General features: G+C 38.3%; 1 protein-coding gene across 1 annotated transcript in view; it reads left to right on the plus strand.

The window, feature by feature from the left end:
- Positions 1-23,016, plus strand: part of si:dkey-225n22.4 (collagen alpha-1(XXI) chain) — a 61,638-nt gene extending 38,622 nt beyond the window's left edge. The window contains exons 22-32 of the mRNA XM_018673613.2: positions 1,176-1,229; positions 3,620-3,673; positions 5,461-5,532; positions 6,039-6,074; positions 7,771-7,815; positions 12,310-12,342; positions 13,781-13,927; positions 14,204-14,258; positions 14,964-15,158; positions 17,343-17,420; positions 17,928-23,016. Coding sequence (XP_018529129.2) covers positions 1,176-1,229; positions 3,620-3,673; positions 5,461-5,532; positions 6,039-6,074; positions 7,771-7,815; positions 12,310-12,342; positions 13,781-13,927; positions 14,204-14,258; positions 14,964-15,158; positions 17,343-17,420; positions 17,928-18,115 — 957 coding nt within the window. The 3' untranslated portion in view covers positions 18,116-23,016. The remainder of the gene's footprint in view (positions 1-1,175; positions 1,230-3,619; positions 3,674-5,460; positions 5,533-6,038; positions 6,075-7,770; positions 7,816-12,309; positions 12,343-13,780; positions 13,928-14,203; positions 14,259-14,963; positions 15,159-17,342; positions 17,421-17,927) is intronic.
- Positions 23,017-25,282: the final 2,266 nt, after the last annotated feature.

Consider the following 25,282-nt stretch of genomic DNA (forward strand, 5'->3'; position numbering starts at 1 on the left):
CTTTCATTAACTGAAAGCGAACCATAACTTTGAAATTGTGAAACTGTGTCATGGCTGAAGACAAAGGGCTCCCACACACTGAATAAATGCTTCCAAAAAAGATTTACACCTATAGCTTTCCAACATTAACGTCTTCAATGTATTGTACACAACATGTGACCAGGGAGATCCATCGGTAGATTTCACTTGATTCGACCAAGATGTGATCCTCAGGTCGAGCTCTACCGTCAGTTATGTCAACATGTCTAATTGTTTACAACATAAAACTCCATTTTAATTCAGTATTCAGTATCTATAGGGTGCAATCAAATACCTCAAAAATAAAGATTCTCTGAGTATAATAAATGCATCTTACATTACACACACATTATTCATTCAGTAAGCCGCTCCCCTGTGTGACAACAGTGATTGTCCCATCCTAGCTTAGCAGCAGTAATGGGGTGCAGCAGGCTTGCCAAGTTTACCCTTACAAAACCAAAAACACAACTTTTTTTGGGAGCATCTATTCAGTGTGTAGGTTTTTTTTTTTTTTTTTTTTGGCCAATATCGGGTTTACTGACTCTTCCAGTGAAATACTGGGATGTGCATTACTCCATGGCATTAGAATAACAAATATTTATGATATTAGACATTTAGAATTGGGATTGATTGGTATTCATATTTATATTTCTGGAAGCTGAATCAACAAATACACCTATTTGAACAATAATATCATGTTTTTAGCTTTTGTGCTTTTTTGTTGACAAAAGGCTTATACTACCTGTTTCTCCCTTACAGTCAATCAGATTACTAGATAGTAGATGTGTGTGTGTTTTCTGTGGTGAAGGCATGTGGGAAGACAGAGCAGCTAATGCACAGCTTCAAGCTGGGCTCTTGATACAGCAGAATGCTTTGTTGAATATGCAAATGCAGTGTGTGTTTGCACGTGCAAGTGTGCAAAATGAGGATGTGCAGTTTGTATGTGAATGTGTATGTGTGTGTGGACCTGAGCCATCTCATTTCTCCCTCAGTGCCTCCTGACTAAGCCGTCATGCACTCTGTCACATTCAGCCCAAAGCACTGTGTCTGTCTCTTTCATCTCATTCTCTCTCTCCCTCTCATTCCCTTCCTCTCTCACCCCTTCCCTCTCCTCCCTCTCCTTTTCCTTCTCTTCTCCAATATCTCTCTCTGTCCAGGGAATCCAGGGGCCCCGGGGGCCGCCCGGAGAGATCGGCCAAGATGGTCCCAAGGTCTGTGCGTTGAACGTTATAATTAGTTATTATGCTAATGGACTGCTGCTCCCCAACCGCTCGGCTATTCTCAGCCTGTTCTAATATTGTACCCTCCCTCCCTGTTCTCTTGATGTTCCCGTGGAGAAAACTGCATTTTGCTGAGAGGGAGTCAACTTGTTTGGAGTCAAATTGTAGGTGTTTCTGAATATGTGATGAATGCCACCCTGCCAAGGACGGCTCATATTTGGACTGTTGGTGTGTGTATTTGTGTATTTCTCTCCTTCAAAGAATTAGTTTAAGTGTCGCTCTTTTAGACTTATACAAACTGAGGTTTTACAGTATTCACATATTAGGGGCTGGTTACAGTTTGAAGGGATACTCCATTGATTTGTAACTGCACTTCTGTAAAGTTGGATGATTTGCAAGAGACATTTCAAAATCCAAGCAACAGAGACTGTGATATTCTGACCCCAAAAAGCTGCAAAAAGTAACAATATACTGACCTTGGTGTGTAAAATCAGTGGAGTGTCCCTTAAGGTTCTGTCTTCCAGAGACTAGCACAAGGGGCACAAGGACATGTTCATATTTCCCTGACCTTGAAATGCACATTTCCTGTCCCTTTGGAATTTGTATACTCAGTCCAGCATGCAAAGCACAAAGATGGAAGGAGAGGCAGGAGTGGCAGATGGGAGTCTCATATGAAAGTAAAAATTTGCTCTTTTTAGTTGTGTTGAGAACCAGGTCTGTTTTCAGCAGCATGGTGCTCAATGATTTATTGATTCCATCAGTCAGTAAGCTCACATAACATAAATTAACACTAAATTTAATTTGAAATGAATGTATTTGAAATTGGAATTCAAAATAGCTTGTTTGAAATGTGATTTAAATGCCAGTGAAGCATTCTGCACTGAGCTAAGGACTCTCAGGTGCTTTTCACCAATCTGTTGTATCCACACCTGCTTTTACACCTGTATGGAAACTTTGCTATCAGCTGATTAAATCCCCCACAGAAATCTGAAGGCTGTGTGTTCCATCTGTAGCCGATAATTGCAGATGGAATGCACAACATGTGAAAAACCCAGCACTGTTACACACAATGATCCACTGTGGTAACCTTGATTAAATAATGCTTAACAAATATCAGTCTGCTGAAAAACTACCACACTAACATCTGTGCTTCTGTGTACATCAGACTGGTTGGTAAGACCTTAGAACCCTGTTTACGTAAGACATCCTTGGACACTGAGCACACAATTCACATAGTTCTTATTTACTGTGTCTACACATCCACATACCCTAGAGTACAGGGGGCAACATCCTCATGCATCATGGTTTTCTTACCAGCAAATGTGGCGACATCTAATGTCAGCTTACATTTGTTGTAACATTGGCCACTATAAGCTACTAGTAACTACTCTAAGTATAGTTACTCAAATACTGTACTTAAATACAATTTACAGGTACTTGTTCACTTGGGTAACTTCTTCTTATGCCTTATCTTTTCACTCCAGTACATCTCAGTGGGGAATATACTTTGTACTACACAGCTACTAGAAGCTTTGCAGATTAATAAATATAAATACAGATCTTATAAAATATGATAAAACACCTTATTGCATATAAAACTACCCAACAATATATAAGTAGGTATAATCAACTCCTCTTTCTCAATCAGCTGTAACACTGACATACTGCTTACAAACTGATGTGTCAGCAGTGATACAAATCATACAATTGTATGATTTAGAAAAGCTCTGAGGCTCTGCTACTTGTACTTAAGGATCTTAATAGTTATTCAGCCACTGACAAAAACACACTTTCCCTCTAACTGTACTAATTTTAATGTAGCTTACATCAGACTTTATTGTGTGTGTTATCTACTTACAAAATGAAAATGTGGATTATGCTCTGAAAATCTGGTACAACTGGACTTTCATTATCTCACAATTGTAAGTGTAGTACTGTATTTGTAATGCTTTAATTTCACATGTTGCCCCTGTGAACCTCCCTCTCTGAGTGGAGACATGAATGCAATTTTCTGATTTAGAAAAGCTGTCTGTCCTCTGAATTTTGGTGAGTCATTGTGGTATGTCACTGTAACTGGCATGACTGTTAAACCGGTAAGAGACCAATGATGGGACTGGCTGAGAGGATAATGAATAATCCTCACATACTGTGATTTATATTCATCTTCACTCTACCTCTTTGTGAGTGGTGTACTGTACCTATTTGAATGCAAATAGCAGCTACACTCTGATCTGCCCGCAAAGACCTGTGTGCTGGTCTCTGTGTTTGTGACACATAGCCCTAAGACTTGTTAAAGATTAGATTTAGGAATGCATGTTTTCAACAGAAGGCCCTCACAAGTACTGCCAGACAAATGTGGTGTGTGTGTGTGTTGTATTTAGGGAAAGTGTGGAGATCCAGGGGTCGCTGGCTCTCTTGGTCCACCAGGCCAGAAGGTGAGTGGAACAGGCCATTATCAAGCAGAATACATTGTTTTCCTTGAACCTCTGTCCTCACTTGACCTTCCTGTCATTTGTCTGTGTTTTCTGTTTTACCTCTATCTTTCTCTGGCTTGGTGTCTTTTATTCACTTTACTCATTCAGATTTCCATCATATCTAGTGTCTGGTTTACAGGTGCATTTTTCCTGGTAGATATGTATTGCCAAAAGCTCATGACAAGAGCAGTGCAAATGTCCATCAGCTGGTAAATAATCCCTGTCATTTGTCATGGTACACAAAACCAGAGTAACGGTTAGTGTAGTGTATTTTATCAGTCACTGATTCATGATAGTGATGACACCTGCCAGTACACAGAGATATTTTAGTGTGTCGTAAAGCAGATACCTGTTCAGTTTGTAAGTCATGGCTTATTACAAATTGAGAACAGCCCATATAAACACTACATCATGGTGTCTTGTCAGTTAACCAGAGTAAGAAAAAAAGACGTCCAGCTTTTAAAGGGTGCTGCACCGCCCAACACAGATACTTAAAAATAAAAGTACATGACAAAATGGGACATGAACAGTTCAAGTCATTATAGAACATACTATACCATAACAAAGACAAGAGTTCACTGTAAGAGTTAAATTAATATGAAATAGTGTAGAATAATAGGAACACATTCTGTGGTCTACAGATGATTAGATTGATTATATTATGCCACCAAGTGAATCCATCCATCCATTATCTGTTAAGGTTGGCTGGAGCCAAAAAAGTTGGTGGAATTTGTATCCTCTCCTGCACTTGACTTTCTCCATCTAGTTTCCCTTCCTTGTTTTGCACTTACTCTCAAAATCAAGTCTAAAAGGAGGGTCAGGGTGCACAAAGCAGTTTGGCTCACAGGGTTCTCGGTTTGTGTGATCATGTGACTCTGCCACGACTGAGCCTGTTCCCCAGCATTCTCTTACCAATAGCATGTACACTTTTTTCACCTTTATTCCCCCATCTCAACAAGTCTGCACTGCTGAGAAAGTGTGAGTTTGAGAGAAATTCAACATGGTGGTGGGATTAGTAGGGGCACTACTAATTCCCCCTGAGGGATCAGGGTGTGATCAGGGTGACAGCTTTTGCCTTTTCTCTTTTCTAAACCAACCTCATTCTCCGTCTCTTTCATCCCATCCTGACAGCCAGTTCTTATTTCTTCAGTCTGCAGTTTGAATCCTGCTGATGACTGACAGCTACACTTTTAATGCTACTTGTTTGTTAAATGACATGTTTCTGAGCAATTACACCCATAAATGTCACCCATTGTGATGTTAAAAAAGACTCTGTTGTGCTACTTAATTACAGGTAACCTTGGTTATTTGAAGGTGCCATCCTTCAAAGCAGATGTTACTTTAGCTTTTTGGAAATGGAGATGTCATGGAGTGCTTGAAAAGTTTCCACTCAAACATCTATCATAACCCATATTTATTCAGACTTGATTACTGGCTAAGAACATTTTTTTTCTCTGCAGCAGCCTGGGAAGTTATCACAAGAGACTGAATTGCTAGTCACACACAAACACAACACACACACACGCACCTGAAAACTGCTCAAGTTTTATATTTTTGACCAGTTTATAAATATTTTATTTCAGCACCCTTCTTTTATCTGCTAGATGAAGATGCTCCCTCGTTGAATTTCAGACAAAGACACGATGGGTTCTATGAGTGAAATACTAGCAACTACTTCTAATCTTTTCTTTAAAGATTTTCTTTCCATCCATTGATTCCCAAAGATCAATAACCTTTCACCTTTTCAGGGCTCAACAGGGGAGCCAGGTTTTCCAGGACTGCCAGGTAGCATGGGGCTGCCAGGGTTCAAAGGTCATAAGGTGAGGAAGCTTATAAGTAATCAGTGCTGACAACAACATGAGCAAAGTAAAATAAATGACTTGCATCATTTTGTTTTCACCAAGTGGAGTCTACATTTGGCCATAAAGACACTACATTATGAATGATTTATAGCTACAGCTGTCAGGGGATGACATGATTTACATGTTGCACTGTAGAAATGTTGACAGCTTAACATTATATATACTTGTTAATGCATTATGCATTTTTTCCTTAGATGACATGATTAATTTTAATGATGCTGAAGGTTGTCCTTCACACTTCAAAAGCAGCACACAAAAACAGTACAAACAATTCTAATCCGTGTCAGTCTGTTTAACACACTGTGTTTTGTTTTCTGTATAGTATACTGTCAACAGGACATTGGTACTATTTTTACTGGTATTAATTCCTAAATAACATTTCTTTATTTCAATGTCACACCATCACCAGTGTTAAGACACAATGCATGTTGGACATGTTCTAATGCTCAGCATTGTATTTTTAGGGGGAGAGAGGAGAGCCTGGTCCTAAAGGAAAGCAGGTATTGTATTTTTTCCTCACACTTCTACTGGAAAGTCATGTGCACTGGGCCACAAGGCTCTGTGTTTGCATTATCACTTCTGTCACACAACTCCTGCATTCAAACATAATACTTTGGTAAAGCAGACTGACCAGTTGATCAGACCATCTAGGGCAATGAGTGAAAATCTCTGTCAGAGGTCCCAGAGAACAGTCCACAGGTGGATTATATGTCCCACCAGAAATAAAGGATTAATTGTTAATTACTAATTAAAAAACTAATTACTGCAAAACTAATATGTGATTAATTCAATGAATCCCTAATTCATTTGTCTCCTCTGTTGTACTGTTTACAGTTTCCTTTTCATCCAATTCTAGTCATATAATAATTACCAGCATCATTATTGCAGTATGCGTTGCTGTCAGCCCCATTGTCTAATTTGATGCAAACCAGCAGAAGTAAGAAATGGTGAAATATAATAGCATTAGCTATTTTGAGTTTGTTTTAAGTTGCTCTTTGATTACAGACCTACAAAATGACAGTGACCTAACACATTACAATGGCTGAGTAGTCCAAACCAGTCTAACAACAAAACACTCATGTTCATTCATTTCAAATTTCATTCTTTTCATTAAGACATCTGATTCAGTCAACAACTGTTTTGTTACACTGACAAGACAAGCTTGTTATACCTGATATCTAGCACTATTTTTTCATTTGTAATAGTTTCATATGTGATCCCTCATGTGTGAAGCCAAAAGATTACAATCACTGCTGTACTGCTGTACTGTATGTCTAGTTGCCATTTTGAAACCAGGCTCAGTGATGGTCCATTGCTAAGAAATCAGTGTTGAAAGTTACTTTCAGAGTGTATGGGTGACTGCTGGATGTAGCTTTCTCTAAAGAATATGGTTTGCATTGTATTGATTTTAATTGGACAAAAACAGTGTGACTCATTAGTGTCACATCTAAAAAGGATTTTACTTCTGCTGATCTTAGTAGGGACTTCCCTCATGGATTTATGAATAGCTGGTACTACAACAATCTGCAGGATTGCACACTTTCCTAGTCATTGATTAGAGTAGAAACTACTGTCTCTAATCTTATGGCAACTTGAGATATATGCAACAACTATTCAAGTGATTCAGCAATATTGTTCTTCTCTTTGGCTGACAAATTTAAATGTGTTTTGTTGCACTGGTTTACATCAGCCACTCTACTTCTGCCATTGTGAACACAGCATCAATCACAAAGTGAACAATCAAAGCATGTGATGAATGCTCTGATTCAGTTGCTCCCTTGTACATGCACTAATGGAAAACAGTGTGATGGCCCAGAGGAGCAGAGAAAGAAGAGCAGTGTGTTATACTGCTGCAGGATGCAGTTGGAAAGCCACACACGAGATAAAAAGTCAGGTTTGTTAAAGGTCACTGTTAGCCAATTCCTATTCCCTCTCTCCCTTCTCTTATTGGCTGCTAGTGGTAATCATGACCTTTTCTCTGCTCGCACACATGCAGGATGAAGACATGGACGAGCACACAGTAGCACACACGCATAACTACATTGACACATTGCTGTTGCAGACATTTAGTCTCACCTTTACACACACACACGCACTCATGAAACACGCGCACACACGCACACACACAAAAACATGATGCCATACCAGCATGTATGTAAACAAACCTTCAGTTAATCAAGATGTATGTCTTTGCAGGGGGAGAGAGGCAGAGATGGAGATCCAGGGGATCCTGGTGTGCCTGTGAGTGTAGTGTCAATCTGTTTCCACTAGGTGGCAGTGAAGCTTATGTTTCCAAGCTGAGACACTTGAGTTTAAGTGTGTGTGTGTGTGTGTCTGTGTGTTTGCAGTTACAGGGAACAAATGTCCCAACAAGTGCATGAGGGTGAGGAATAATGTCTTTAGACATTTATACATATACAAGTATATACAAGTACAGCTGTTTATACTCATAAGAAAGTATTTTTTATTCTATTTTATTTTCTGTCTGTAGTTAATAAGATAAAGCTCTTAATGCAAAGCACCATAAACACTTTATCACAAAATAAATACGATAATAATTAACCCTACTAATATTACACCACTCTGAAAGTGACTTTACTAAGGTGCTTTACAGGATTAAAATCAGACAGCATATAAAAACACATAAAAATGTAATAAAAAACAAAATAGAAAACAGTACAAGGAAACAGCAGCACAGAGCAGCTGAAATATGAGAGAAAAAAGATTAAATGAGAAGAGACAAAATATAAAAGAGAATAAAATGACATTGAAGCTCCAGAATAATATAAAATCATAAAATTAAATAAAATGTGGCCTGAAAAAGTGAACTTTCAGCAAAGACTCAGAACGAGGCAAGTGACTTAGCTGAGCTAATCTGTTTAGGAGAGTTATTCCAGAGCCCCAGACCCCTCATGGCAATGCAACCACCCACATTGGTGTTTAGGCTCAACCTCAGAACCATATGAAGATCATAGTGTCACAGTTCAGTTTCTAGGTAACAGTTAAGTGAACCAAACCCAGACACTAAGTTAGAGCAGACTGAATTACAGGCATTTAAAACATTAAAACATTAAACATTATGCAACGACTGCAACTATTTTACCCTAAAATAAGAGCTTCAGTGTTATTTTGATGGTACACTGACTGGTAATAGGGAGAATGGCACCTCTTTTATTCAAACTCCATGGCTTGTCCGCCTGTTATTGCACTATGCAACTTGGTTTGAGCAGGTACAGTGTCCCACAAGAAGAAACACTTGCATAAAGTGCATAACACTTCACAAGTCCAATAGCCCCAGCGTCTTGTAATTACCACTTGGCTGAGTAATCAGTTGTCCCTTTACAAACATACAGTTTGGCAACTTAAAGGCAGTGAGAGCAGGCAAACAAATCAGATATGGTGAGGACAGGCTGGTGGCTCAGAGAGTATGAGCACACCAGCAATTAAAACAATAATTTCACAGAAGAATTGAATTATTTCAATGGAATCACCATGATGAGAGGATTTGCTCATGTAGGCAAAGTAAATCCATGCAAATTTTTTTGCCTCCAAAATGGAAACTTTAAACAAAATAATTAACTTTAAACAATCTAACAAGCTTGCAAGCTGATAGTTAATGATGGCTGAGTTTAACTGATAGCTAGCATGCTAGCTACCTTAATGAGTTTTTTAAATTATTATAGATAGGGCTGGGTGTTGTTCAAAAATTTTCAATACTGATACCTTTTACATATACTATACCAATTTTTTCAAATCACTTCTAACAAAAAAAAATTACATTTCATATTATGGTACAAATCTTGAGTTTTATTTCTAACAGCCAGTCTTGTGAGTGGGTGATTTCTCTGGTCACTTGACGGTGACAAGACTATAGCCCCTGTAAAACTACAGCTCATCGATTTTACCTTAACCTTTACATTTACCTTAGCCTGGACAGAGCCAGGCTAACTGTGACCCCTGGTCTGTGCTAACCTAAGATAACTTGCTGCTAACTGTAGCCTCATATTTACTGCACAGACATGGGGTGCATCAATCTTCTCATTAAATTCTCAGCAAGAAAGCAAATAACAGTATTTCTCAAATGTCAAACTAATCCCTTTACTAGAGTGGCACTCAGTAGAACGCATGTCTGTCTAGCTCTTATGCTCTATCTTGCAATGTTAAGGATGTGATAGTGATAAAAATTCCTGGATCCACCCCTTTAACAGGATTTGCACCAAAAGTGAATGGGCTCTTCCCTGGGCCATGCAACATTCCTCCACCAAGTTTGGTGCAAATCAGTTCAGTACCTTTACATAATCCTGCTGACAAATTTACAAACAAACCAACAGACAGATACTGGTGATAACATAATCTCCTTGGTGGAGGTAATGAGCAAACAATGGACAGATGCGGCCTTTATGGACAGAAAGAGAAACAGGTGTGGAGGAGCTGGGTCAGGTGAGTGACAGGAGTGGGAAACTCACAATGTGCTACTAGTGGAAAGATGAGGGGAAAAAATCATAATAAATTGTTATAATTGTAAGAGTCAAAAGAGCACTGATGTTATAAATAAAATGTACCCATCTCCACTTAAAAAGAAATCAGTGTAATTATAAAAGTCTCCAGTATTCAACAGAATGAGGCAAAGTTCAACATGACATATTCTCTGTTCTTAAAACTGAAGAATGATTTGATTTTGCAACAGGGTAAAATAAGGTTTCATAAGGTGAGAGAAACTGAACAGCATAACTGATTTAACATGTTTATCCACATCGAGATGATCAATAATTGGTAATGAATGAACATACTGATATAAAGTGCTGTGTGATCTGCAATTTCCAGCTTTCACTTTTTAACTTTTTAATTTCTACTTTTAAATAGGTACAGTACCAAATGAGTAACATTTAAGAATTGATCAGCAAGTATCAGTTAGATATCAGTCTTCACATCCCTAGATAGTGATAATACAATGAATCCAGTCAGAGGTGAGTGCACAGTAAGATCTATATTGCATCATGTAGAGACAGAATTGTGCAGTCTTGTATCTGGCTCTTGAGACAGATAAAACAATTGTATTTTTCAGTATGCAGTTTAATGTTCACACTCCATTCCACAGTGTTGAGAGTAGCCCAACTTCCATGTGACACACCCTCAAGGCCTAAAAGCATCAGAACTGAATCATAAGTGTGTCACCGCTGAAATGATTATGACATATTTTTGTCTTAAGACAGACTTCCTAATTCCTACTGGGTAAAATAAATATGACTGCACTGCGGTTAAGGGGAAGAAAAGGTGTGCTTAAATTGTTTCCTCTTTTTCAACCACTTGTCTTCTAAATAATGCAGCATTAAGCACAATAAAGCGCGGCTCTTGTGTGGCACAGCTCAGGTACAACAAATTTGATGTTTTGATATAGAGTGGCCAGAAATAAAAAGAAAATAACACAATAACAAATAACAGGAACAATACACAAATACACAATAACAGGGGAAGCAAGTTTAACAACGTTTTTCTTGTGATAATGTGAAGGCAACTTAACATGGAGGAAGCATGGAAAGAAAAGGAGGAAAGTCCATGTGGGTTCTGTTCTTAAGGTTTGGTTAGGTTTAGGCGTAATCATGATGCATGATAGTGATTGTTGATGTGGTTTAAAAAGAGCAAATTTAACCATTTCCTGTTAACTCACCCTGGCCGCCTCCCTACACAGACTTTGTTGCTCTCAAATGTCACCTGACCTCCTCCTGAGCTCTTGTCATAATTTCTGCAGCTTCTGGAGGGTGCTGTCATTGAAACACATGTTGTTTTTCAGTCTCGTTCTGTCTCGTTCTGTGAGATTGAAACTTGCTTTCTGTTTAAATTTAGCATAGAATGAAAGCGCAATGAAAGGCGTAACAACAACTGTGGGAACATAGCCAACAACCACATAAGGTATATGGGAGGATATGTGCACTAAAACTAGTTCTGTAAAGTTTTATCATGGTGAATGTGGAATCCTTAATCTTTGAAATGAGCATGATTGGTCTGATTGTCTCTATCATGTTATCTGCATAAATCTGTAATTCCCCAAACTGCTGTAATAGATTCCTTTGAAATTTTTGAGTCATGGTAGGTGGTGCTATCATGTTTTTTTTGTTTTTTTTTAAGTCAAGCTCACAATGAATGGCATCCTGTTCCAGCTCTCCAGTATCTGGGTATATATATGTAAACATAGCTTTGGAGATTGCCAGCTGGGAGGTGCAGTGTTTTTGTAGTCTCATAAAATATATTTTTTTTTTCAACTGACAGAGCTTCCTACAAGCAGACCAAGCTACTTTCTTTGTGTCTTAGAGCACTAGGTTGGCTGAAATCAGTCACCAGGTCACAGAGGAAAAGGAGAGAAAAGAGGATTACAGAACACAAGAACCTCAGATATGTCCTAGTACTTAACTCTTTTCTGTTACCACACTGGATGTTGTTTTTTAAGGACTAACAGATCTGCAGATGCATTTTTCATCACATTACATCAAGTTGCCAAAAAAAAAAAAATCTTTAGAGAATGCATTACAATAACCAATCTAAAATGTTTTGTAAGCCACCGGTTTTGACAGAAAAGAGAATGGTTCTGCATCAGCAATGCAGAGCGGCGAGCGTAGCTCCTCTGACATACTGTCTCAGCCTTTGATATGTAAGCAGAAGTTTCTAACTGTCTCTCTCCATTTCTCCCTCTTCTCTTCCCTCCCCACCCTTCTTGCTCTCTTTTCTTTCTTCCGTCAGGGCGAAGTGGGACCCAGGGGATGGAAAGGAGAGGTTTGTCGAATTAGACTTTGCGGTATTAGATATAATCCATTCTGTCTTATTCTGCACCGCAGTGAGAAGCCCTGTCAAGCCTGCACGGCTGCTATAGAAGACTTACAGAGCCAATACCTCCAGGCCTGGGGAAATCTGGCCCCCCGGGCAAAAAATATACATCACAAAAGCACTCCTTTCTAAAGGCACACACATCTTAAATATCAAACACTTACTGTACTGTCTGCAAAATCACAATTTATGGAGATGTAGCCTTTCTCAGTTGTTCCAGTGCTGTACCATTTGGAGGGTATCATTTACATGACCCTACACTGCATTAACATGCTTTTTGATCACTAATTAAAAACCAGTGAATGAGTAGAAAACGCTGGAATACTGTATATAGATTTAATTGCCATAATTAATTGTTCGTTAAGTCCCCCCACTTACTGTTGTTATACCTGTCAAGCCTTCCCTTCTTGCACACAACATATGGAGATTCAAAACTGTAAAACTGCAATTTTACCTCTTGTCTATAATTTTTTAACACAATGGTGCCTTGATTTCTGACAGAGGTTGACAAAAACAGGCTTATCTTTCCTAGCCAGAGACTGTTGATTTTGTTAGCTGAAATGACAACTGTTACTGTCAGATATTATCAGCTGTAGCTGATGATATCAGCTCAGCTATCAGCTAACTAATTAATCTAATGCAGGTCCATGAGTTGGTTGAGAATACTGTCTCTGGCTGACTTTTAGTGTTTCCTGCTGAGTTGTTGGTGAAAAAGGGTCTTGCAATATGCACTTGATATTTACATACATGATACTTGCTCCTATTTTCATTCCATTCCATTTTCATTTTTTACTTTTAACATTACAAGAGAAAAAAAGGGTTTTAGGATGAGGGTTAACCGATGTGCTTGATCAGATCTTGGCTGCTGGAGTGTAAATTTCCCCCAAATCCAATAAAGAGCAAGACAGAGCTGTGAAGGTTAGTCAGGAGTACCAGGGCCAGTTACCACATAGTATACATACACTGGATATACTAATTGTGAACAAAGCTTTTTAACATAACCTGCAAATCAACAAACTAATGTAACCTAGTTAGTTAATGACATTCTCAGCTCTCAGAAATAGTGTAGCCACTTAGCCATACTAATGATTGTAGCTTATGTTAGGGCAGACACACACCATTTAATCCAGTCTTTATACTTTTGCTCTTGCATTTTTGGCTTTGGAAATGAAAAAACAAGACCAGCCTCAAAACTCTTTAAATACTGACTATCTTGCTACAGTGAAGATTGTCAGGCCAGCTGTGCCCTGTGTTTGCATGATGTTTTGGGGTAGCTCTTAGCAGTTCAGTCAATTAATCTTCACGTATGATGCAAAACAGGTCCTGAATTGACCTTTTATTTTCTCCTGTAATATGAGATTCTCTGCTCTCCTTCATGCTTCTTCAGAAAGGTGTGACAGGTGACGTGGGCCTCAGAGGGCCTGAAGGAAAGAAGGGGGACATGGGCCACATGGGTCCAGCTGGTCCCAGGGGATTTCCTGGCCAGGATGGGTTGCCAGGCCAACCAGGTCAGCCAGGATATCCAGGAAAACCTGTGAGTTAACGTCCTCCTGACTGTGTCCTCCTTAAAGACTAACAAAAAAGCGAGGAATAAATGGGCTGTGAGATGCAGTCAGTGATTTCCTGTCTGGACTGGGGGAGTTATGTTTGGGAGTAATGGGAGTGCAACTGTCAGTGTGTGTGGGCTATTTGAAGAGTGGAGGAGTGTTGAGATCCTGTAAATCTGCAAGCATACTCAATCACAGGTTGTGCCAGTTTTCCTAGTCCCAGAGTGAATTCAGCTGAATAAAAGTGTAATTGTGTGTTGCAGGGCAAGCCTCCCTCAGATGAACATCTTCTAAAGCTCTGCACTGATGTTCTGCGTAGTAAGTATCTGTTTGTTCTTATGTCACTTTGCTGATAACTAGAGAGGAAAAACCAGGGTCTGAAATTCAGTCTAAAGCAGTTGTCTTAGATGTAGAGTTGCACATTTCACATAATTCCTTTGATAATTTTACATTGATTATAACAAAGCTGGGTTAAACAGCTTCATCTGTTAGGCAATTTAAGTTAATACTCATTTTGTAACAGAGCAGCAGAACGCAAATAACCTAAAACATAATAGTCTCCATTATTTACCATTATTGACATGAATGTGAATGTAAATAATCAAACACAGCTTTATGCATTGTAAATGGCTTTTTATCTTTTATCTAAAATGAAATCAAGTATAACTGTGGGTGCTTTCTGTTTAGCTACCACACCTCCACCAGGCTTTGTTAACTCACATATTAGCTCCTCTTAACAAAAATGCCAGAGATGCAAGAATGGAGGGATTACATCTACCAAATGTGTGATAGTTGCTCACTTGAACATCATTAAAAAACAATAGAAAGAAACAATAAGTGGCACCTAACAGGAGAAACCCTAAGAAAGATGAAAACCTGAATATTTCACAGAACTCTTGACTTTAAACATTAAATAGAACTGAGGATTATATGGTCAGACTCTGTTAATGCAGTGGTTTTGTAAGGATATTTAATTCCATCAGTATAATGGATTACTCAGAACCTTCTGGCTGTGCCCTGCAGACCAACTCCCAGCATTGCTCCAGACCCTGGCCCCCCCAGCTAGGTGTGAACCCTGTCAGAGTGTGAAGGGACCCCCGGGTGAGCCAGGAGCACCGGGTCCCAAAGGCTCCATGGGAACTCCAGGCTATCCTGGCAGGAGCGGCGCTCCCGGTTACCCAGGACCTCCTGGAATGCAGGGTCCTGCAGGCCTCAAAGGTGATATGACCCATAATGTATGAATTTGATAAGGGAATCAACAACACCTTAGGATAGGTTTATGTTATCTGTAAGCTCCCTTTTAACATGATGTCTGATCCACTGCCTGAAACTGTAACAAAAATCAGCATCTTTACTCTGACGAAAATAAGACAATAAATAACAACATGACTTCACGAACAAGAGTGAGGACAAAATTTACCGTCGCTTTCATCAACGATTAAAATCAAAACAGTGTCAACGACTAACAAATTGGATGTGCTGATGTTCACTGTACCCCATAAAACAAGATCATTAAACAAGTGAACATCAGTGAAAGTCAGCAGAGCAGAAGACAACAAATACTGAATGCATCTCAATGAGCTGTCTTTGATTTATCACCACTCCAAGACAGGGAACGGCTAATCAGCTGTGAAAGATGCCAAACTGTACCAATCCACCGCTATGTACTATTTCAACTTGTTAGGTCAGGAGAGGAGCAACTTTAGAGGTGTCAGGCTTGGTTAAAGACACAGAGGGAAGAGACTGAGAGCTGACTGCAGAGAGGAGAGGAATGACGTTGTAACATTTTATCTATACACAACTCAAAAGATACTTGTACTTTTGTCATTTGTAGTTGCCTAGTTGGATGCTCTGGCAGTGCTTTTTTAAGACTGAGAAACCCAGATGATATTACCGTGACATCACTACAACATCTAGATTTAGAAACCACACTTATTCATCACGGCGGTGATTCAAAATGGGGACATATGGAGTTTGAAACCTGTAGAAATTTACCAGGCAAGGTGCAATACCAGATCACTAAAGTAGCCCTTCAAGTTTTATGTTAGTTTGCCTTTGTTCACCTAGAGAGTAAGCAGAGGTAGAGGTTGGTGTAACATTATTCTTAATCTTATTCTGCGAGTTGTGAATGATGTCATGTCTACAAATTTCCACTATAGAGCACGAAAAGAGTTTATTGTATTTGATGAGAACTGAGTGGAGTCAGTCTGCAACAGAACGATATTAAAGAATAATGTCAGCTAAATACTTAGGCTCAGCCATCTGGACAAACAGATTCTCCCCCCTCTCACATCAACAGCATGGCTTTAAGGATAACAGTGCTGATTGGTCAGACTGTCACTGCATCACTTTGAAATATAATAACTATTGTATTGATTGCTATGACATTTGGTACAAGCATTCATCTTCCCAACATGATAAATTTTAATAATGGTGATCTCCTTACTTTTGATCTTGCACCATCATCAGGTCAAAGTTTTAATTTGTCCAATTCTTTGTGTTTAGTGCCAATTAGAAAATGTTAACAGGAACCTGCTAAACATCACCATATTAGCACTGTAACCAGCATTAGCATTTAGCTCAAAGCACTGTTGTGCCTGAGTACAACCTCACAAAGCCTTTGGCTTGGCTGAAGAGTCTTAGTCTTGAAAAATCTAGAAGATTTTTTTTCTGTGGTTCCACACTTGTTAAACCAGTGGCAAAGACTCCCAATAAAGCTAAACTTAAAATCTTGTCTGATGGTTCAGGTTGTGATGTCCTGTGGACTTTGCCCTGTGAGATTGCAGTGTTCCAGTATGTCCACATGGAACACCGAAGCTATTGTGTCCATAAGTGATATAAATTCTACCCCAAACTCCAAACAAGTGTTTGAGATAGTTTGGTTAAAACAAATAAAATAAAAAATAAAGGTTCAGAATTAGTTACAGTGCATTCAGAAAGTTTTTTTTCATATTTTGTTAATTTTTAGCCTTATGCTAAAGTCAGAATAACTCCCTTTTCCTCTCATCAGTCTGCAATCACTAACCTCATAATGACAAAGCCAAAACAGAATTTTAGAAATGGTTAGAGATTAATTTAAAAAGGAAAAACTGAAATATCACATTGATGTAAGTATTCAGACCCTTTGCTGTGACACTGTGTTGAGATGTTTCTACACCTTGATTGGAGCCCCTATGTAGTAAATTCAACAGATTGGACATGATTTGGAAAGATACATGCCTGTCTATATAAGGTCTCACAGCTGACAAGGCATATCAGAGCAAACACCTAGCCATGAGGTCGAAGGAACTGCCTGCAGAGCTCAGAGACAGGATTATTTTGATTCATGCAGCTCTGAACCTGGGAGCTCGTTTATGAAAGCTTTAACTATTTTTTTTTAAAGCAGATATATTATGTCCCCAGGTGACATGGGACCAAGAGGACTCAAAGGCAGCAAAGGAGAAGGTTACCGTGGACCTCCGGGACCACCTGGACAGCCAGGTATGTAAAAAGCCCTCCTATCAGCATGTTTTCTGAAATGTCTTTATCCATTATGCCATTTGTGGAGTTGCAGCTATTTTAGGTGTTCTGACATCTGAGCTTTCAGGTCTGTGCATGAGTGCACTTTTAACAAAAAGGCATCTAGGCTGTTTGTAGTCTTACATTTTTAATACATATGTGGGTGGATCCTGTTTGTACTTAATTTTCAATGAGTACTTTTAGTGACAGCTGAGTATGTGGGGAGATGTGAGGGCAAGTTACAGACTGTAAGTGCAGTATTTTTCAGTGGAGGCTGTAATAGCCTATTATCTCATCATATGCAGTGTGAGCAGATGTAATTTATGCAGCATGTGCTATTTTTAGCTCACAGAATAAGAGCTACAAATCAGTTTTAATGGAACCTCTTATTTTCTTTCCATAAATGGGGCAAAAATACCAGGTATAGCAGTGATTCATTTTTCTGGATATATTTACTTATGTTTTTTTTTTTTTTTCTTATCTCTGCAGGAATTCAGGGTCCTCGTGGCTTTGATGGAATCGGCCATCCAGGAAATCAAGGAATTCCTGGAAAACCAGGACCCCCAGGAGATCCTGGTAAACGGGGCAGCCCGGGGCTTCCAGGGATGTGTGATATTTCCATGTGTTACCAGACCTACAACCTCAGGGAACATTACAGTAAAGGACCCAATGTATGATGACATAGCAGTGTGGGCGAGGCAAGTGTTTTGAGGAAGCGACTATATTACTGTATTACAGATTTACAGACGTGCGTGGGACTGTCCTTTATGACCGAGTATGTGGAAAACAGCTGCACTGGAGGCAGACAAACCCTCATTATTTGAGTTTTACTGATATGGGCAGGGCATTTATTCATGATTATGGAATTCATGATCAAAGACGGTCAGCAGGCTAGCAGTAGCTTACTGAGATACAAGACTAACATGGCTACTTAATATTTTAAACTTGCAAAGTTTGACAGCAGGTTTAAATGGTGATTTCTAATCCTGAGTAGGTCTGATGAGCACCAAAATGGTTATAACTGAGCTGTGTTGTTGTTTTGGATAACTAGCATGAGAATTAGGATTTGGGATAACATAACAAAATAGCTACCTCCTCTTTTACCTGAGTCACTCTTTAAGTTAGTGATAAAGAAGGCTTTGCTAACAAGACAAGATGCTAACATGCTAGCATCACCAGCAGCCTGGTCGAACTCCAACACAACCTGCACGCACCAAAAACAGACAAATCTACTCAAGGAAATTTCAATGTAATCAATACAAGGTTATCGTGTATTAAAATGAAGCCAAATAAGACTTTGGGCTTTCTTTTATACTGTGAATAATGTGGCAAAAAAGATGAATTGATAATTTTGAATTCTAATAACTGTATATTATTCATGGAAATGGGCAAGATTAGTTCTCATGCTGTGCTTGAACGATGTGGTTGTTTTGACTTCACCAGTTGAGATTTATATCAGCCTGTGAGGTTAGATCTCCTTCAGTGCAGCTCTGCGTCAGAGAAAATTATTTTATCTACAACTTCAAGTGCAGTGCAGTCTTTGATGGTGAACTGGGATACATCACAGTGAAGGAATGGGACACACCATTCACCACATAATTATTTAGTGAAAGGCAAAAGAAAAGATAACGTTCACGAATTAACGGGAAAAAAAAGAAAAAGAAAAAAAAAAAACCTCACTGATGAATCATTCCAACCACAACCTATTTCTATCACTGGGGCTTGTGCTAATTCATCACTGTGACAGACAGGGTTGTGAGAATCCATTCACTGACTTTTTTTTTTTTTTAACCCATCTTTGTTTTTGTGTTCATCAATATATAGACTTAATTTGCATTGTTTCTGTACATGTGGATTACCATAAAGTCTCAAAAAGTGACTCTATTTACCTCAGCTGCAGATTTATGCAGGTTCATATTATTGACAGGCCTTTATTTTTATTTTCCCCATGTTTTTGTTAAGTATATCTTATCATGTTTTAGAAAGAAGCCTCCCTGTTCCCTGATTGTCTCCCATTTTAAATGCTGTTTATGCTATAAGGTACAATTAGTAACTCGAAACTTCCTCCATGTGTAATTCATGTCTTCAAAATGTTTGAATAGTGTGCATTTCCACAGCACTAATTCCATCAGTACAACAACAAAGTCTTGTCCTGCTCACCACTCTGTTGCACTTCAGAAAACTGAAATACTGTTGTTTTTTTTTGTCTGTTTTTTTTAAATTCAGTGATCATTTCCAGTTGCTTGCATTCTCCATTTGTTGCACTAGATTAAGTTACTATAAATGAATCAATAACATTTCCTGCATCAACACTTCAAGTGGCTCAAAGAGCCCTACCATTCCTTGTAGCAAATATCTGCAGGAACTGTTGTGTTTCACTGACAGTAACTTAACTACACTTGTAAAGTTAAATGATTGGAAAAAAAACTGGAACTAAAACCGTAATTAGTCTTACAAAGAGAAATTCAGAGTAGCAGAGTGGTGAGTATGTTGCTGGTTTTGAGACTCTTTCATTATTCAAATACTTGCTTTTATTTGAGAATTTATCATTCATAATGATAATGCAACAGAAATGTTAAAAGATTAACATTTAACATTGCCAATATGTTGATTAAATAACAGCAAAGCACCATATCCATGTAGTGATTATCAAATATGGCAGTATTAGTTCTGAGCTGGATCAGGGAAAAAAAAAAAAAGTAGAAATCAGTTAAATTCAAGGAAACTGCAGCAATCAGAGGTTCCATCTGTGGGGATGGAGTAAATCCACACAAATCTTTTGCATCAGGTTCAATACTGGTAAATTTTATGATATTTAAAGTGATAAACATTGTTAACATTGCTGGCCTTTGAAGAAACTGAGAACTGGAGAGTCCACAATGAAGAAACTATGGTGGCTACACGCAAGTGTTGCACCATTCACTTTTATTTAACCTCCTCTGATGGAATATAAACTCCTCCATAAAAGACGGATGGCCTGCAGACAGTTGCAAAAAGGGACGTGATCATTCAAGTACATGTTTTGAATACACGTATGTGTGTTAGTTTACACGTTAACTTATTTTCCCATTACCTGCCTTGTTAACTGACAGTACAGATTTTTCCCTCTTCAGTGTTACTGAATTAAATGATGCATAATTCATAAAAAAAACAAAACAGTGCAGACAATGTAACCAAGAACCTGAGATGTAGAGAGACAGTCATGACATCAAATCCAGGCTAGCCTCTGTAACTCAATAAAATTTCTCAATCAGCATTTCTTGAGGCATGTTACCGGGGTTTACTTCCCATAGTCTAAGACAAAACAACTCCACTACAGCAGCTATAATACGTTGAAACCTCTGTGATTTAACAAAGTTAAATGATGATCACTTTGTGAGCACACAAAACACCAAGCTCCCATGGAAATTTACCAATGTGGCAGCAAAGGTACTGACACCACTGTATCTATATCCATAAAAGTCACCCAAACTCCTCTAAACTCATTTTGCCAGATTTTTAAACTAATCTCTGCTGTCTACAAACCACTCCTATCTGTCCATCTGTCACCACAGACACATCTGAGCTACCCCCTCAACTCATCCAAGAGTGTCAAGGGTTCATGGGAAATTGTATTCCCTGAAGGCCTCTAAAAACAGAAATAAATACTGACATAATGTTGAGAAAGGCTCTGGATTTTTAGTCATTAGCATAGTTACAAATGTCAGTGTGTCAGTTTTACTTACTGAATAACACTAGAATGTTTGCAGCAGTTTGACATGCTAGGTTGCCCGCTTTTCATTTTCTCTGTAGCACCTTCTGGAATGATCAGACCTTTAGTCTGTGGTCTGTGCTCTGTTGACATAGCTTTGTGCACTGTGCTGGCATATGATTGGCTGCCTGGAGTCACAATCACAAAAGCACTGAGCCATACACTTTAGATTCCTTACAGTTGTATTTGTTGGCTTCCTCATTCAGTGAAGCATCTGCTTCCCTTGTCTATGTTGTTACTCTGTTATGCAATGTCAAGTCTAGATAGAGTGATTTTAGCAACAGTTCGCTTCTACAGATTCACCTACAGCAATAAGCAGGGAAACTGTGTTTGCAAGGAACAAGTCAAGTTTCCCCCCAGAATTCAGATTACTGATTTTCCAGAGCCTTTTACAAAAAATTGTTGGGTTTTTTTTTTTGTTGGTTTCTTGTCCCATTTTCTTGAGAAGAGAGACTTAAAATTCCATGTGGCTATGACTGATTATCATCATAAAACTCTGTCAAAGACCTGGAACCTTTCCACATGCCCTGTGCCCTGTGGGATTCAGATCTCAGGATGCCTGTTTCCAAACTGTTGCTTGTTGCTCTAAAATTGTACATTTTAACTTGGAAGGTTTCAAAGTATCGCAGCTGTAAGAGTCTTGAGCTGTCATGTACAGAGTCATTCAAGTCTTAAAATGTGGTCAGAATGTACATGTGGGCATTGAGCCAACAGTCCTGCTAGAGGGGCGGTGAAGAGCGTCAATGTGCTCATTAAATTTCATGTAAAGATCTACCTGTTAGATGTTTTTATGGACATTTGGACAAATATGTCATTATTGGGCTTGAGACTTAAATTCATGGAGGTTTCTGATTGGCGGAACACATCATAAAATGACATTAAGTTGTTGAATCAACTTCAAATGCTGAAAACTAGCTGACCTGGATGGACATGTGTCATTCTTCGAGCAGGTGATTAGAAAATCATCTTTGCTTTTTTTGCTAGAGACTAAAAGTTCTTGCCCTATCCTGCTCCAATTTTAACATCTTTTGAGTTCTAATACATCGTGAAACTGCAATCCTAAATTATTGGAGTACCCCTTCATCCTCGAGTTTTACTAGCCTGAACCTAACAATACATGGGACACACTGACATCAACCATGTACAAAAGTTTGTGGTCATTTAAATGAATAAATATTGAATGTTGGTAGTAATGTTTGTACATCCAACCACCCACTGCAGCCTCCCACCGAGGGCTTTTTGTAGCAGTACATCAGTGTCACATTATTTCCACTTTAGCTACTGACTAAGCCCCTGTTTTTCTGCTGAGTACAGTCACACATTTAATGCTGTGACTTAGTCTGAAAGGTGTAGCCGTAGGTGGATTTAACACAGTATCATGAAAAGCTTTTTATGTTTGTTTTGGATATTCTATGTATGACCTGTCCTTCATTAGTGCTGACACCCACAGTAAAAGGTGTCAGCTTATCAGTAACATTCTTCAGTTAATCTTCTGCTGCCGATGGTGACATGATAAGACATGTTTGGCATTTTGAGTTTTGTGATGTAATTATTTCATCGTTTCAGAATACAGGGGTTAAAGTCTTTAACAAGGTTCTTGTGTAGGACTTGTTTGCATTTCTGTCTGTCCTCTGTAATTGAAATATATTCCAAGAAGCATCCATTTGTATCATTTCCAATGTTAATATTATTTGTAATATCCATAAATGCTGGAAAAATGTAGTGTTTACAGTGATATTTTTGTACATATGATCAGCAACTTTTGAATTTACACTACATTATTATGTTTGTTGTAAAATTATTTTATATTAAAATAAACTTTAATTATGTAACACTGACTTTTTACATTCTTCATTGCAATTTTCATGAAATACATGTATATTACAGTCAGCGCAGATTTTGGATTAAAAAAAAAAGTACTTCAATTCAAAATGGACTGTACAGTTCCACTCCATTTTCTGTGTGATCATCCATGATCAGTACTATAGTTTCAGTGACACACTGACTGTGCTGTGTTCTCTGATCCTGTCAGCATATTACCCATATCATAAAGGTCTGTGCTCTCAGACGTCAGGTAGAAGATCAGCGCTGATTGCTTACCCCAGCTTTGATCTTAAGTTGTTTTCACAGCTAATCTGTTTGGTTTAGTTCAAAGTACCTCTGGTGAGTTTTCCTGTTTAGTGCTGCTGGTTTGTGTATCAAAGGAAACAGACTAACCATGGTATTATACACAGTAGACACTAAGATTTCAAAAGCAAAACTGCTATTGTATCCATCCACTAACTCTTAAGTGAAGGTCTGTATAAAAGACATACATATTTGTGAAAATTATGGTAACCATGATATGCGTGTCTGAAAAGTGCTGGCATTCTTTTGGAGCGCTCAGACAAAAGCAGATAAAGAACACACACCACAAAACTACAGGTGCGAAATTGACCTTAAGAGCAAATCATTCAATTCAGCAATCGAACCTGCAATGCTTTAATCTATTATCTATTTATTTATCTATTTAGAGTTGTATTTGCATGGATACACTTTCATTACTAAGAATACTTAAAGCCTACTGTGTCATTTATACAGTAATCACGTTTTAAATGTAAATAACTAAAAGTAAAAATAGAAAACTGATATTCAGATCAGCTGTGGTTTTCAGCTTTATAAACAGGGCCACCGAACGTGAGAGTGTTTGCATACACTACAGTATACAATATAAATATGCTAAAGTGGACAGCGCACTTAAAATGTAATGCCCTTCACTGTTTTGTATAAACAGGATGTAAGCTGAACACAGACACGCATCAATCCACTTTAGAAGAGGCAGTGGCCTTTTTATATAAATAATGAACCACTGCATCGTAGAAGAGAGATGCTGATGAATATTCCATTTTAAGTATTTTTAGTATACTGACTTGCATCCCCACGATTTGAACCTGTCTTACAAAGTGGGGGTGTGGTGTGTGTGATAGACATGGGCATCTACCGGACAGGTTCAGTATATAATTAAAAGTATTATTGAGTTGCTCTGTGGAAATGGAGCTCTGCGTCACTCAGTATATAATGATCTCTGCTGCTACATTTTTCAAAAATAACATTTTTATAATCGCTCTCTTTTAAGTCATCCAACTTTATGGAAATGCAACACTAAATTACTTGAGTGCCCATTATTGGATTTTCAAAAATCCACATTATTTTTTACTATAAAAGTTACAGATTATCCAACCAGCATTTGAACTTGAAAGCCATGACTCATCAGCTTTATCTCATTTAATCAATACATCCCCTTATTTCCCTGCAGGTACCATGATTTGTTTTAATTGATGTGTACACTGTTGAGGGTGTATCTCATACTTGTCCTTTAAAAGAACACACCACAGATTTAACATTTAGTATTCAGTATTGAGGCAAACAGCAGTAGACTGTTCCTGACTTGCTTTACTTACTAATAATTTAAAAGTAAAAAACAAAAACATAAACATAAAAGTTTGGCAAATACTTATGTGTCTAGCAGCAGAGGAGGAAAAGCTGAGTGGCAGAGTGGGTTCAGGACCACAGCTCCAGTGAGTCCAGTACAAACACCAGTTTAGTTTTACAGCAGTGGTAGGCAGAGATAACAGGAGGCAAGTCAGAATTTATTTAGCAGGATGATATTGTATAGCTTCATTTTCTGCTCTGTTTTTTTTTCCTGCTCATAAGAACTTGTAATTGAAGTACTCAGAGTCAATCTGATCAGAAATGTAGAGATCCAATGAAGGAAGAAAAGCCGCTAAAATGAAAATATGTCTGATGCTGTATCTGCTGCTGTACTGTCCAGTCTGAATTCTAATCTCACACTCTCTAAAGCCTACTAACTTGTAGAGAATGGAAAGTGGAAAACGGAAATGCAATTTAATTCAATTACTACTTTGTTGTTGCAGCTGTGCTGTATAAAGATTTTCAAAGATTTTCAAAGATTCTATGATTTTCATCATAGAACCTGTAATTAAACTGTGTAAACAGACAAAATTATCTAAATGTAATTTGTGAGCAGGTGTTTATTCCCACCCCAGCCCTGCTGTCATTTAAGTTTCTTAACTTTTAATGTGCAAATCTCTAC

The sequence above is a fragment of the Lates calcarifer genome, linkage group LG24 (assembly GCF_001640805.2).
Source record: "Lates calcarifer isolate ASB-BC8 linkage group LG24, TLL_Latcal_v3, whole genome shotgun sequence".
In the NCBI taxonomy this organism is placed as follows: domain Eukaryota; kingdom Metazoa; phylum Chordata; class Actinopteri; family Centropomidae; genus Lates; species Lates calcarifer.